Below are 16,024 nucleotides of genomic sequence, written 5' to 3'. Positions count from 1 at the left end.
GTAAATGTTAAATTGATTATATAGTTTTTTTCCTTCATCAATTTACATACAATACCCCTTAATGACAATGCAGAAACAGACATTATTTTGCCATTTTTCCTAATGTAATAAAAATAAACAACTGAAATATGCCATTTACATAAGTATTCAGTCCCATTACTCAGTACTTTGTTGAAGCACCTTTGGCGGTGATTATAGACTTGAGTCTTCTTGGGTATGACGCTACAAGCTTGACAGACCTGTATTTGGGGAGATTCTCTCATTTTTCTCTGCAGAGCCTCTCAAAACCTGTCAGGTTGGACGGGGAGAGTCACTGCACAGCTATTTTCAGGTATCTCCAGAGACGTTCAATCAGGTTCAAGTCCGGGCTCTTGCTGGGCCACTCAAGGACATTCAGAGACTTGTCCCAAAGCCACTCCTGCATTGTCCTGGCTGTGTGCTTACGGTTGTTGTCCTGTTGGAAGTTGCATCTTCGCCCCAGACTGAGGTCCTGAGCGCTCTAGAGCAGGTTTTCCTCTTGCTCCACTCATCTTTCCTTTGATCCTGACTAGTCTCCCAGTCCCTGACGCTGAAAAACATCCCCACAGCATGGTGGTGGTGGCAGCATCACCATAGGGATGGTGCCAGGTTCCCTCAGATGTGACGCTTGGCATTCAGACCAATAAGTTCAATCTTGGTTTCATCAGACCAGAGAATCTTGTTTCTCATGGTGTGGTCTGAGAGTCTTTAGGTGTCTTTTGGCAAACTCCAAGCAGCTGTCATGTGCCTTTTCATGAGAAGTGGCTTTCATCTGGCCACTCTACCATAAAGGCCTGATTTGGAGGAGTGCTGCAGAGATGACTGTCCTCTGGAAGGTTCTCCCATCTCCACAGAGGAACTCTGGAGCTCTGTCAGAGTGACAATTGGGTTGTTGGTCACCTCACTGACCAAGTACGTTCTCCCCTGATTGCTCAGTTTGGCCGGGCGGCCAGCTCTAGGATGAGTCTTGGTGGTTCCAAACTTCATCCATTTAAGGATGACAGAGGCCACTGTGTTCTTGGGGATCTTCAATGTTGAATACATGTTTTTGTACCCTTCTCAAGATCTGTGCCTCGACACAATCCCGTCTTGGAGCTCCACGGACAATGCCTTCGACCTCATGGCTTGGTTTTTGCTCTGACATACACTGTCAACTGTGGGACCTTATATAGACAGGTGTGTGCCTTTCCAAATCATGTCCAATCAATTGCATTTACCACAGGTGGACTCCAATTAAGTTGTAGAAACATCTCAAGGATGCTCAATGGAAACAGGATGCACCTGAGCTCAATTTCGAGTCTCATAGCAAAGGGTTTGAATACTTATGTGAATAAGTTATTTCTGTATTCTGTATGTTTTATATACATTTGCTAAAACTTCTAAAACCTTGTTGTCACTTTGTCATTATGGGGTATTGTGTGTAGATTGATGAGGAAAAGGTTTCATTTAATCCATTTTAGAATAAGTCTGTAACGTAACAAAATGTGGAAAAGGTCAGGGGGTCTGAATACTATCCGAATGCACTGTAAATGAGATTGTTTTCAACACATCAACTGTTTCAGACAATTTATTTTTAACCAAACAAGGTAAATAAACATTCAATCAGTAGTGAATTAACAACAAAAACTGTGCAACTAAAGATTTCTGTCATCACCAGATTGTCCAGTTAAATAGTGTGTTGGCAAGTTGACATGTTTATAACAAGGTTCGTAGTTTAATGGTCAGTGTCACAGCCTTCGGAACTGAAGGAGGGTACATTTTGGGTACATTTTCTCTTTAGTGTGTTGTTTTGACACACAGTGCTTATTTTGTATTTATTGAAATAACCTTTGGGTTCATGGAGTGGCAGCCAAGTGGCAGTGAGTGTGGTGGAGTGTTTTACTGTGCGCATCTTCCTAGAACGAAGGAGAGACCAGCTCTCAGACCCTCAAGGAAGAAAGAGGTCGTTGCTCTCATCCGTGAGATGCACGCCGTCCCTACAGTACTGCCCAGGGACACTGTGCTATATGTCCGAGTGACGGATTGAGGGCGTGCGCCCGTCACAGAGAAATGCAAGCTGGCCCATGTGGAACTGACAAACAACTTATGCCAATTCAAATGCACGCTCATGGTACTTCGCACACTATCAATAGTTAAAATATATGTTCTGTTCCAAATCTGCGAGTACTCCCACCTGTTTTCATATTTACTGTTTACTGCCATTTATTAATGAAGACAATTCTTTTACTGGAATTGGACAGCTGTGTACAGCATTACTTAGGACATTTGTAGCTGAAATTTTGTATTCAAGAATTTAGAACAGTTTCATATTTGTAAATATGTCTATAATTATTTTGCGCTTGTCCAATTACTGTATTTTACAGGCGTTTCTCAACGGGCGTTTCTCAACAGTTTGTCATTTGTAGCAGTGTTTGTATCAGGAGTTATCAAAATTGCTCTTGATGATCCACAGCGTTATTCACACTTTTCTGTTCAAACCCAGTGCTACCACTCAGCTGTTCATCGAGACCTCAGCTGTTCATCGAGACCTCAGCTGTTCATCCAGACCTCAGCTGTTCATCGAGACCTCAGCTGTTCATCCGGACCTCAGCTGTTCATCGAGACCTCAGCTGTTCATCCAGGCCTCAGCTGTTCATCCAGACCTCAGCTGTTCATCCAGACCTCAGCTGTTCATCCGGACCTCAGCTGTTCATCCAGACCTCAGCTGTTCATCCAGACCTCGGCTGTTCATCCAGGCCTCAGCTGTTCATCCAGGCCTCAGCTGTTCATCGAGGCCTCAGCTGTTCATCCGGACCTCAGCTTTTCATCCAGACCTCAGCTGTTCATCCAGGCCTCGGCTGTTCATCCAGACCTCAGCTGTTCATCGAGACCTCAGCTGTTCATCCGGACCTCAGCTGTTCATCGAGACCTCAGCTGTTCATCCAGGCCTCAGCTGTTCATCCAGACCTCAGCTGTTCATCCAGACCTCAGCTGTTCATCCGGACCTCAGCTGTTCATCCGGACCTCAGCTGTTCATCCAGACCTCAGCTGTTCATCCAGACCTCAGCTGTTCATCCAGACCTCAGCTGTTTATCCAGACCTCAGCTGTTCATCCGGACCTCAGCTGTTCATCCAGACCTCAGCTGTTCATCCGGACCTCAGCTGTTCATCCGGACCTCAGCTGTTCATCCAGACCTCAGCTGTTCATCCAGACCTCAGCTGTTCATCCAGACCTCAGCTGTTCATCCAGACCTCAGCTGTTCATCCAGGCCTCAGCTGTTCATCGAGGCGTCAGCTGTTCATCCGGACCTCAGCTGTTCATCCAGACCTCAGCTGTTCATCCAGACCTCGGCTGTTCATCCAGGCCTCAGCTGTTCATCCAGGCCTCAGCTGTTCATCGAGGCCTCAGCTGTTCATCCGGACCTCAGCTTTTCATCCAGACCTCAGCTGTTCATCCAGACCTCAGCTGTTCATCGAGGCCTCAGCTGTTCATCCGGACCTCAGCTGTTCATCCAGACCTCAGCTGTTCATCCCGACCTCAGCTGTTCATCCAGGCCTCAGCTGTTCATCCAGACCTCAGCTGTTCATCCGGGCCTCGGCTGTTCATCCGGACCTCGGCTGTTCATCCGGACCTCAGCTGTTCATCCAGGCCTCAGCTGTTCATCGAGACCTCAGCTGTTCATCCAGGCCTCAGCTGTTCATCGAGACCTCAGCTGTTCATTCAGACCTCAGCTGTTCATCGAGACCTCAGCTGTTCATTCAGACCTCAGCTGTTCATCCAGACCTCAGCTGTTCATCCAGACCTCAGCTGTTCATCCAGGCCTCAGCTGTTCATCGAGACCTCAGCTGTTCATCCAGGCCTCAGCTGTTCATCGAGACCTCAGCTGTTCATTCAGACCTCAGCTGTTCATCCAGACCTCAGCTGTTCATCCAGGCCTCAGCTGTTCATCGAGACCTCAGCTGTTCATTCAGACCTCAGCTGTTCATCCAGGCCTCAGCTGTTCATCGAGATCTCAGCTGTTCATCCAGACCTCAACTGTTCATCGAGACCATGAACTGGGCTTGAACAAAAAAGCCTGCATAAACCTGTATCTTGTCAAGAGCAATTGTGGCCATCCCTGAATTATAGTTACAAAGTTGACTATATCTGATGAATGTACATTTGGTTGTACTTTTTATATTTCGTGATAACTCACCTTTGTTTACAGGTAATGCAGTACTAGGCCTTTTTTCAGTAAACTATAAGGTCCATTTTCATGTAAATAGTTCATGGGTACATGTTGATTATGTGTGTATTTTACAGGAGTTTTCTTGATTGTCTTAATAGAGGTCAGGGAATATTTTCCCAGTTTACTCCATATTGGGCTGAAATGGGTTTCTGTTTTTTTTCTTCCCTCTGGAAAATCAGTTGTTAATATTAACTAAAATACAAATAACTACATTATTTCTGTTGCCATTTGTCATTATTGTGTACTTTTACTTAACTTTTATTGCTGTGCTGTATTATAATGTTGTATTAATAATGTTGCGTAATCACCTTTCGGTGTGAAAACTACGGAAATTAAAAACAAAAAACTAAATTTTAAGTGACAATAGGCATGAGTCATGAGCACAATGCCTATTCCACCCATGCTCTACCAAGGTTTTCCAGCACACAGCTTTGACCTACTAAAGTAGCTACTGTATGTCGGTATTGTACTTCAAACTATGTGTAGGCAGGTTGCTTAGGATTCAAACCCTGTCAAACAGCCTAAGTTGGTATTTTATTAGGATCTCCATTAGCTGTTGCAAAAGCAGCAGCTACTCTTCCTGGGGTCCACACAAAACATGATATAATACAGAACATCATTAGACAAGAACAGCTTCAATAGGGGAAAGGCGTTGTGGTGAAGTGTTGCTTTACCTGTTTTATAAACTAGATATAATGTTTATTTGAGCAATATGAGATGGAAGGAAGTTCCATGCAATATGGACTCTATATAATACTTTACGCTTTCTTGAATTTGTTCTGGATTTGGGGACTGTGAAAAGACCCCTGGTGGCATGTCTGGTGAGGTAAGTGTGTGTGTGTGTGCTGTGTGTAAGTTGACTATGCAAACAATTTGGGATTTCCAACACATTGTTTCTTATAAAAATAAGTTCATACTCCTCTTTAGAGGGATAACGGACTGCTATTAAAATGATGTATACCAGTATATATACACAGTACCAGTCAAAAGTTTGGACACACCTACTCATTCAAGGGTTTTTCTTTATTTTTTAAAACTATTTTCTAAATTGTAGAGTAATAGTAAAGACATCAAAACTATGAAATAACACATGGAATCATGACGTAACCAAAAGTGTTAAACAAATCAAAATATATTTTACATTTGAGATTCTTCAAATAATAAATATTTTCCCGGGACAATGACCCAAAACACACCTCCAGGCTGTGTCAGGGCTATTTGACCCAGAAGGAGAGTGATGGAGTGCTGCATCAGATGACCTGCCCTCCACAATCACCTGACCTCAATCCAACTGAGATGGTTTGGGATGAGTTGGACCGCAGAGTGAAGGAAAAGCAGCTAACAAGTGCTCAGCAAATGTGGGAACTCCTTCAAGACTGTTGGAAAAGCATTCCTCGTGAACCTGGTTGAGAGAATTCCGAGAGTGTGCAAAGGTGTCATCACACACACACACACACACACACACACACACACACACACACACACACACACACACACACACACACACACACACACACACACACACACACACACACACACACACACACACACACACACACACACACATTATTTGGCTGTATGTATTTTTCCATATACTGTAGGCCTATTGTAAATGTGTATTTTTGTTACATCACTATCTTTATTGCAAGTACAAATATAACTTTAAACTACACGTCATTTTGACAGAGGAAATGAACTGTCCCTTCATCACCACAGCAATTGATAAAACAGGACCATGTTTGAAACACAAGTATTTCTGACCTTAATTTAATATTGCACAGGTAAGAGTTACAGAAACCAGGAATACGGACAGGCTGTATTAATCTGAGCTACGGTGTCCAACACCACACCACCACCTGTTATGTTGGGCACCGATTGACCAAAAAAAAAGATGTTCGAATAATTTATTTCAATTACATTATTTGCTCAAATAAAAGGTTTAAGGAAATGCAGGCATGCACCACATTACTACTACAATACAAAACAGCTCAATCAAGCCTGATGGTGTTGTAAGAATAAAAGCAAAGCTTGCTTTCACTTCACACAAAAAAAGCTTTAACATGTAGTGTAATGGGATAATGTCTTACTGTGGTGTGTGAACTGTATGCTGCACAATCAAGGTCAATTATTGGATGAGGTACAAATGACATCATTGTGGAAGCACCTCCTCTAAAAGTATGAACTAGGCTGTTTGAGAAGGTTTGAATCCTAAACAACCTGGCTACACATAGTTTGCACAATACCAACATAGCTACTGTAGTACGTGTATGTGCCAACACACTGTCATTGACACTGACCCAACTCCAGCCACTGTAATAATGGGAATTGATGGGAAATGATGTAAATATATCACTAGCCACTTTAAACAATGCTACCTTATATAATGTTACTTACCCTACATTATTCATCTCATATGCATACGTATATACTGTACTCTACATCATCGACTGCATCCTTATGTAATACATGTATCACAAGCCACTTTAACTATGCCACTTTGTTTACTTTGTCTACACACTCATCTCATATGTATATACTGTACTCGATACCATCTACTGTATGCTGCCCTGTACCATCACTCATTCATATATCCTTATGTACATATTCTTTATCCCCTTACACTGTGTATAAGACAGTAGTTTTGGAATTGTTAGTTAGATTACTTGTTGGTTATTACTGCATTGTCGGAACGAGAAGCACAAGCATTTCGCTACACTCGCATTAACATCTGCTAACCATGTGTATATGACAAATAACATTTGATTTGATTTGATTTGATTTAGTAGGTCAAAGCTGTGTGCTGGAAAACCTTGGTAGAGCATGGGTGGAATAGGCATCGTGGTGCTCATGTCAATTTCCTTTCTTTTTTTCAGCTTCATACCAATGTCTATTCTCACTTAAAACGTTTTTGTTTTTTAATTTGTATAGGTCTATGCCGTTTGTGTGCTCATGGATTTGAAATGTGGTAATATATAATAATATATAATAACAACGTAACCTACCTGTGTTTCAGTAATAAGAAACTGCGTAATCTGCCCAACTACTTCATCATGAACCAGGCAGTGAGCGACTTCCTCATGGCTTTCACACAGTCGCCCATCTTCTTCATTAACTGTCTCTATAAAGAGTGGATTTTTGGCGAGTACGGTAAGTCATTATCCCCCTTTCTCTCATGTTTTTCACCGCACCATCTCAATCATTGTTTGTCATATAGTTCAAAAGAATTGTGCAAAGTTGACCATAAACCTCATTATAATCTAGCAGCTGGTGCAACTTTTCTTCTACAATGTGCGCTATAAAAAGGATACTATTTACGTATTGCTCAGTTTACTAAACTCTAGTTAGATAATCGCCTCCTAATAATGCATATTGTTGAAAAATACTATAAATACATTTTAACGGTGAGATTATAATGAGGTTTATGGTATTTCTTTGCACAATTATTTTTTTTGCACTACGAAAATGTTGCCCATTGTATTCAGCCACCATAGTAGACGGTGACAGTGAACTCCCGAAGAGGAACACAAAACATTATTTGATGCTATTTGTTCATGTTTGACAATTGATCATTTTCTAATCGACGGTTACAATCTGAATCTCTGAACATTGTTGGTTATGCATTTGAACTGTGTGTCTGCAGGATGCAAAATGTATGCCTTCTGTGGGGCTCTCTTTGGCATCACCTCCATGATCAACCTGTTGGCTATCTCCATTGACCGCTACCTGGTCATCACCCAGCCCCTCAAGGCCCTTGGTCGGTCGTCAAGGCGTCGGACCACCCTGGCAATACTAATGGTGTGGCTTTACTCTTTTGCCTGGAGTTTTGCCCCACTCATTGGCTGGAGTAAGTGCTTTCACCAACAACTCAAATTCACATCCTCATATGCTAAGAAGTAAATGTAAAAATGTATGATTGCCATGCCGATGGGATCGAGGGTCGCTGGCACCAATATTTCTGCTGTTGTGATCTCGAGCAAAGCGTTTAACCACTAAAATGCTTCATGGGCTGTGCTGCGCCCAACCCATTAAACGAAACATCTATCCTATCCTATGCTATCCGACCCTATCCAAGACATCCAGTACCTGCCAGGACTTACACTGTGTGTATTTGTTTTGTATCGGCTCTTACAGGCTCCTATATCCCAGAGGGCCTCATGACTTCCTGCACTTGGGATTATGTCACATACACGTACGCCAACCAGAGCTACACCATGATGCTGTGTTGTTTTACCTTCTTTATCCCACTGGGAGTCATCTTCTACTGCTACCTCTTCATGTTCCTGGCTATCCGCACTGCCAGCAGGTGGGTCTATTGTGCCACTTTCTTGGGTGGCATAACACTACTAATCATAACAATCATGTTATTTTTAACATTTTATTTTACCTTTATTTAACTAGGCAAGTCAGTTAAAGAACAAATTCTTATTTTCAATGACGGCCTAGAAACAGTGGGTTAACTGCCTGTTCAGGGGCAGAACGACAAATTTGTACCTTGTCAGCTCGGGGATTTGAACTTCCGGTTACTAGTCCAACGCTCTAACCACTAGGCCACCCTGCCGCCCATCATATTATAACTGAGAAGCCACACTCTCTCAGGCTGGGACACCTAAATCCACCCGAGACATTAAGCCTAAGACTAACCCTAACCATGAACCTGTCCCTAAACCCAGCCATGCTTTGTGACATATAACGAATATGTGATTAGATAAGTAACGAACAACTGATATGTCAGCTTATGTGACATATACTGTAACTACAAATGGTTACACAATGGTTATTCTAGCATACATTATGTCCACCCACATCCACCTCGATGAAGGCTAAGAATATATCTGCTAATGTAACTGTAACATGGAAACGTTATGCCACGGGACACTTTAGGATCATAGACGATCACTATAATCAGGATGAATTATCAGGATGTCCTGGAATCCTGGAATGACATTGACCTCATCCCGTCAGTAGATGATGCCTGGCTATTCTTTAATAGTGCCTTCCTCACCATCTTAAATAAGCATGCCCCATTCAAAAAATGTAGAACTAGGAATAGATATAGTCCTTGGTTCACGTCAGACCTGTCTGCCCTTGACCAGCACAAAAACATCCTGTGGCGTTCTGCATTAGCATTGAATAGCCCCCGTGATATGCAACTTTTCAGGGAAGTTAGGAACAAATATACACAGGCAGTTAGGAAAGCTAAGGCTAGCTTTTTCAAACAGAAATTTGCATCCTGTAGTACTAACTCAAAAGAGTTCTGGGACACTGTAAAGTCCATGGAGAATAAGAGCACCTCCTCCCAGCTGCCCACTGCTCTGAGGCTAGGAAACACTGTCACCACCGATAAATCCACTATAATTGAGAATTTCATTAAGCATTTCTCTACGGCTTGCCATGCTTTCCACCTGGCTACCCCTACCCCGGACAACTGCCTGGCACCCTCCACAGCAACCCGCCAAAGCCCCCACCATTTCTCCCTCATCCAAATCCTGATAGCTGATGTTCTGAAAGAGATGCAAAATCTGTGGACAATCAGGTTGTCCACAGTGCTGGGCATCCATCCTATAGACAATAATTATAATCAGGATGAATTATCAGGTTTTCCACAGTGCTGGTCATCCATCTCATAGTGTGGTCATAATACAGAGGACATTCCGAGTTTATTTGTTCTTTAAACCCTGACAAAAAACATTGACAGTATTACATAACATGGATGTCATGTAAATACTCCGGCAATGCCCCGCCGTAGCTCATCAGATGCCGTGCTTCGAGACAGTCAGGGAGTGAAATGCCAGCTATTGCTGCTTCACCTCCTTCCACACCAGTGGCGGTCTGTGCCGTTTAAGATGAGGGAGGACAGTTTTTTATTTTCATGAGCATGGCCTTATTAAGCAATATGGCACAGAGGAGAGGGAGACAGTAAAGAAAGTAGTGATCAGAGACTTGGAGTGAGATTAGTAGGCTGTCAGCCTCTAGTAAAGATGAGGTCAAGCGTATTGCCTGCCTTGTAAATTGCAGGTGATTGGGAAAGGGGAGGTCAAAGAAGGCAAGAAGGGGAAAGAAAGAGTTGGAAAGAAATGAATCGAAGGCAGACGTCGGGAGGTTGAGACACGGAATTCCACATGGGTTGTGTGCGCAGGGTACACTAAATTAGAAGGGTTGCAGCCAGGGTACACTAAATTAGAAGGGTTGCAGCCAGGGTACACTAAATTAGAAGGGTTGCAGCCAGGGTACACTAAATTAGAAGGGTTGTGTGCGCAGGGTACACTAAATTAGAAGGGTTGTGTGCGCAGGGTACACTAAATTAGAAGGGTTGTGTGCGCAGGGTACACTAAATTAGAAGGGTTGCAGCCAGGGGGTGGAGAGCGTCTGTAAAGCCTACAGGGAGAGGAATTAACAGGTATAGAAAACACACACATAATTACCAAAGCTACAAAAGAGCAAAATGAGAACAGAAAATGACTAGGTACTCGAGTGAGAGAGTGGTGTGGAGACTTCCTCCCTTACCTTCCTCGAACAACTCAGCAGAACCACCTTTGTTTTGGCGACAGCCTTAGTTTTGCCAACGAGGCCGCCGATTACAGCTGAGAAACCAGGAGAGACTGAAGTGCTAACACTAACTGCTGATTGCCTAGAAGAGGAGAAACCACTTCCCCTTCCATATAGTTTTACCAAAACAAGTCACAAATTGTCCTGCCCCTTAATCCGGATTGATGTGTCAACAATCATCTGCAAGTTATGAGCAGTCAGCACTTCACACACCAAGTAGGACACTGGGAAGACAGGCAGCACTTAAGTAGATGATCCTAGCTGGCAAAAAAACAGCACAAGACAACAGATGAAGAACAAAAATGATAATTTACTTGTCAGTCCTGGGAATATCAGGAGTCCTCTAGACACAGAATGAACCTACTGGGCAAATTACTAAGAGCACATTGTCCATAACCTTTAGAAAGGTATGCCTGTGGTCTGAACAGATAATTAAAAAGTTCTGCTCATTCCTATACTCTGTAGGGAACACAATGTATAATGTATACTTGGCATGTAGGTTTCTCAGTTATGGGTGGCACAATTTGGAACGTGGGGGAGGGGAATGGGCAGGGTATATGCAAATTAAATATTTGTACTATTACTATCGTTAAAAAACTTTATTGTTTTTGCAGACTGTAGTATTTTTGCTGACATTACTGTAATATTTACTACAGTTTTTTTTGTTGCGGATAATACTATTGTATTTACTATAGAATTTTACAGTATAATACAACCAGTGGCGGCTGGTGGAGGACCTATAGGAGGATGGGCTCATTGTAATGGCCGTAATGGAATCAATAGAACAGTATGAAAAACATCAAACATACGGAAACCACGTTTGACTCTGTTCTAACTATTATATTCTAGCCAATACAATGAGCCCGTCCTCCAATAGCTCCTCCCACTAGCCTCCACTGAATGCAACAACCTCTAGTAAGTTCTACAATTGCTTGAGGGATACTACAGTGTGTAGTATATTATTCTACAGTATACTACAGTTTACTATAGAATTCCATAGTACGTACTGTAGTATTCTATAGCAAACTGTAGTATTTTTTTTCATGTGGGTTGTCCTTTGTGTCGTTGTTTCCAGCTAACAGCCAGGCTCCTCTGTTTGTTCCTGCAGGGAAGTGGAGAACTTGGGGACACAGGTGAGGAAATGCACACTGATTCAACAGAAGAGCATCAGGAATGAGTGGAAGCTGGCCAAAATCGCCTTTGTGGTCATTGTTGTGTATGTGCTGTCCTGGTCGCCGTATGCCACCGTCACCATGATCTCCTGGGCAGGGTAAGTTTATACAAAATATATAAAAGCTTGGTTGACCTCGACTAACCTGTATCCCCGCACATTGACTCGGTGCCGGTACCCCCTGTACATAGCCTTGCTATTGTTATTTTATTGTGTTGCTTGTTATTTAATTTTTTACTTTACTTTATTTAGTAAATCTGTTCTTAACTCTATTTCTTGAACTTGCATTGTTGGTTAAGGGCTTGTAAGTAAGTATTTCACGTTAAGGTGAAATGTTTACTTGTATACGGCGCACGTGACAAAACAAATTTGATTTGATTTATGTGATTTTATTTGACATTCACTACCATTGACAAGTTTGGGGTCATTAGAAATGTCCTTGTTTTTGAAAGAAAACCAGCATCCCGGAGTCGGCTCTTCACTGTTGAGGTTGAGACTGGTGTTTTGCTGGTACTATTTAATGAAGCTGCCAGTTGAGGACTTGTGTCTCTAACTGAACACTCTAATGTACTTGTACTCTTGCTCAGTTGTGCACCGGGGCCTCCCTCTCCTCTTTTTATTCTGATTAGAGCCAGTTTCTGTGAATGGAGTAGTACACAGTGTTTATACGAGATCTTCATTTTCTTGGCAATTTCTCGCATGGAATAGCCTTAAATTCTCAGAACAAGAATAGACTGACGAGTTTCAGAAGAAAGGTCTTTGTTTCTGGCCATTTTGAGCCTGTAATCAAACCCACAAATGCTGATGTTCCAGATACTCAACTAGTCTAAAGAAGGCCAGTTTTATTGCTTTTTTAATCAGAACAACAGTTTTCAGCTGTGCTAACAAAGTTGCAAAAGGGTTTTTTAATGATCAGTTGCCTTTTAAAATGATAAACTTGGATTATCTAACACAACGTGCCATTGGAACACAGGAGTGATGGTTGCTGATAATGGGCCTCTGAACGCCTATGTAGATATTTCATAAAAAATCTGTCATTTCCAGCTACAATAGTTATTTACAACATTAACAATGTCAACACTATATTTTTGATAAAATGTATGTTTCTTTAATGGATGTAAAAAATTGCTATTCTTTCAAAAACAAAGACATTTCTAAGTGACCCCGAACTTTTGAATGGTCGTGCACATCTACAATGGCTATATGTAATTATTTTTGACATCATCTAATGTAGCAATGTCCAGGTTTCCAAGATACTAGTGTAGCCTGGATGTACCGTGTGTGTCCGTCCATAGATCATTACTGTAATATATTTCTAGAGCTACTGGATGTACTGTGTGTGTACGTCCGTAGATCATTACTGTAATATATTTCTAGAGCTACTGGATGTACCGTGTGTGTACGTCCGTAGATCATTACTGTAATATATTTCTAGAGCTACTCGATGTACCGTGTGTGTACATCCGTAGAACATTACTGTAATATATTTCTAGAGCTACTCGATGTACCGTGTGTGTACGTCCGTAGAACATTACTGTAATATATTTCTAGAGCTACTGGATGTACCGTGTGTGTACGTCCATAGATCATTACTGTAATATATTTCTAGAGCTACTGGATGTACCGTGTGTGTACGTCCGTAGAACATTACTGTAATATATTTCTAGAGCTACTGGATGTACTGTGCGTGGGCATGTTTGTCTTACGTTGTCATTTTGATGAACATGCCTTGAGGGGTATTCTTATTTTCACTGGCTTTACATTCAGATCATTCTGGAGGTATTCTGCACTTTTCAAGATTAGATTTACCACTAAACTTGGCATTTCTGTTCTTGTTTCCAAAGATGTGGGGGGATTTTCTTGATTTCTATAAGAAAAATGTAAAACTCTTGGGAATTAATTCCAGCCCCACCGCCCCTCTCTCTCTGTCACCTCTCTCATTTCCAATATATCCCTGTCACTCCCAAAAAGTTCAAATACCCCCCCCCCAAACAAAATAATATATATACAGTGGGGCAAAAAAGTATTTAGTCAGCCAAAGTGATGTTATAATGTAGGCTGTCATAAAGTCATGTCATAATGTAGGCTGTCATAAAGTCATGTCATAATGCTAAATTCATTAAAAATCCTACAATGTGATTTTCTGGATTTTTTTTCTAATTTTTTCTGTCATAGTTGAAGTGTACCTATGATGAAAATTACAGGCCTCTCTCATTTTTTTTAAGTGGGAGAACTTGCACAATTGGTGGCTGACTAAATACTTTCTTGCCCCACTGTATATAAAATTGAAAGATTCAAATGAATACATTCAACAACTAGGTAACTAACCTCTTCTCTTCGTTAATTGAATGAAATTCTCATGAAATCTTTAGCCATGTGTTTTCCCCCATTACTACTGAGACAGAGGCTTCGTTATATAACATTTGAAATATTTCCCTCCATCTGTACTGGAAGGTACATAAACCCTGGTCCAGCTGTTGATAGATGTTTTGGATAATCCCAACACTGCCTTCGTTACTGGATAATGGAGAGATTACTTACTTGTCTTCTGTCTTTTCAGACACGCTAACATTCTATCACCCTACTCCAAAGCCGTGCCTGCAGTTATAGCAAAAGCCTCTACCATCTACAACCCTTTTATTTATGCCATTATACACACAAAGTACAGGTAAACTACTGTGTGTTTTGAAAATCTAATACATGAATGAATAAATAAATAAGCAAACAAATGACTGAATAAATGAATAGATGTGTTTTATCAACCCTGACTAGGAAAATTCATTTTGCTCTGTGCTACTCTAAAAAATACAAATAAATACGTGTTTCAAATGTTTTTTGGTCCTCCATGTCATCTACAGGGCCACATTGGCAGAGAAGGTACCTTGTTTGAGATGTCTGTCACCGAGAAAGGACAAAAAGGACTTCAACAGCGAGTCATCCTTCCGAGATTCCACTATCAGCAGGCAGTCGTCCGTCTCAAGGACCCATTTCTGCGCCACATCCTCCATCTCCTCCAGTATGGTAAGGTGTAAGCTGAAGCTGGGTCAGTTGTGCATTTCCCCCATGAATGGTTAAGGTTATGATTGTGGGAGGGGAAGCTGATCCTAGATCTGTACCTAGGGGAAACTTCACCCTGGAGCTAAAGTAAGATCAATGGCGAAGGTTTGACTTCAGGTCAACATTATCATTATCAATATTATCATTCCCTCTGGCAGAACTTCACTGTAAACTACTGGCATTCAACAACCATATGAGATCGAAGCTCTACATTGTTACAAACAAATGTTCAGATGGATCCCAAAAACATAAACAATGGGGTAATTTAACTTTAGACCAAAATAGAGCACACAGGGTCAATGTTTAAACACTTCAGTTTAAGGAGGGAGGACACTGTTTATTACCAATATATTAGAATGTTTTTTTTGTTGTTGCTGTAGGTGAAACAAATGAAATGTTGTCTAATATGAGCACTGATCCCAGACAAGGCATTGTGCCATGTGGGTCTTTTCTTGGCTCGACCCTGCTGTTACCCTCACAGGCATCTCAGAAGAATCATCTTTGCTTTTTGAAGATTATGGCTCCCTCAGGTTTTTCTTGTCAAAAGTTGAGAAACAAAAAGTTGAACTAAATCCATATATGGTTCCTCACCACAGGTGTTTGGGGATGTGGTGCTGGATCCTCCAGAGCGTAACGACTCCTCCTTCAGAAGCACCTCGTCCTTTAAAATGCCCAAAGACAAATGTTGCAAGACCAAGATTATTTGTGCTGCAGAGAAGGTGAGAGAGCAGAGTTACTTGTGGCGTTGTTAGCCTTTTATTTTGCCATTGGTTTGGTATGTCTCCTCAGTCATTGAACATTGTGTTGTGACCACACATTGATCTGAATTGGACTACTTGATTGGTGGACATTGTGGTGCCTTTATGCCGTTTAGAAAACATTTTATCCAAATATAGTAGTACATGCATCTTTTTCCCTCATATGGGTGGCCCCAGCGGGAATCAAACCCACAACCCTAGTGTTGCAAGCACCATGCTTTACCAACTGAGCCACATGGGACCACATGAAACCTCAGCCCTCTATT

General features: G+C 41.7%; 1 protein-coding gene across 1 annotated transcript in view; it reads left to right on the top strand.

Annotated features, from left to right (window-relative positions):
- The window catches only part of opn4xb (opsin 4xb), a 33,048-nt gene that overhangs the window by 13,505 nt on the left and 3,519 nt on the right, over nt 1-16,024 (top strand). Inside the window, exons 2-8 of the mRNA XM_046348130.1 lie at nt 7,240-7,373; nt 7,867-8,070; nt 8,358-8,529; nt 11,881-12,042; nt 14,504-14,611; nt 14,802-14,964; nt 15,597-15,719. Coding sequence (XP_046204086.1) covers nt 7,240-7,373; nt 7,867-8,070; nt 8,358-8,529; nt 11,881-12,042; nt 14,504-14,611; nt 14,802-14,964; nt 15,597-15,719 — 1,066 coding nt within the window. The remainder of the gene's footprint in view (nt 1-7,239; nt 7,374-7,866; nt 8,071-8,357; nt 8,530-11,880; nt 12,043-14,503; nt 14,612-14,801; nt 14,965-15,596; nt 15,720-16,024) is intronic.

This window comes from Oncorhynchus gorbuscha, linkage group LG04 (genome assembly GCF_021184085.1).
Source record: "Oncorhynchus gorbuscha isolate QuinsamMale2020 ecotype Even-year linkage group LG04, OgorEven_v1.0, whole genome shotgun sequence".
Classification (NCBI taxonomy): domain Eukaryota; kingdom Metazoa; phylum Chordata; class Actinopteri; order Salmoniformes; family Salmonidae; genus Oncorhynchus; species Oncorhynchus gorbuscha.
This window is presented reverse-complemented; position numbering and strand designations above follow the sequence as displayed.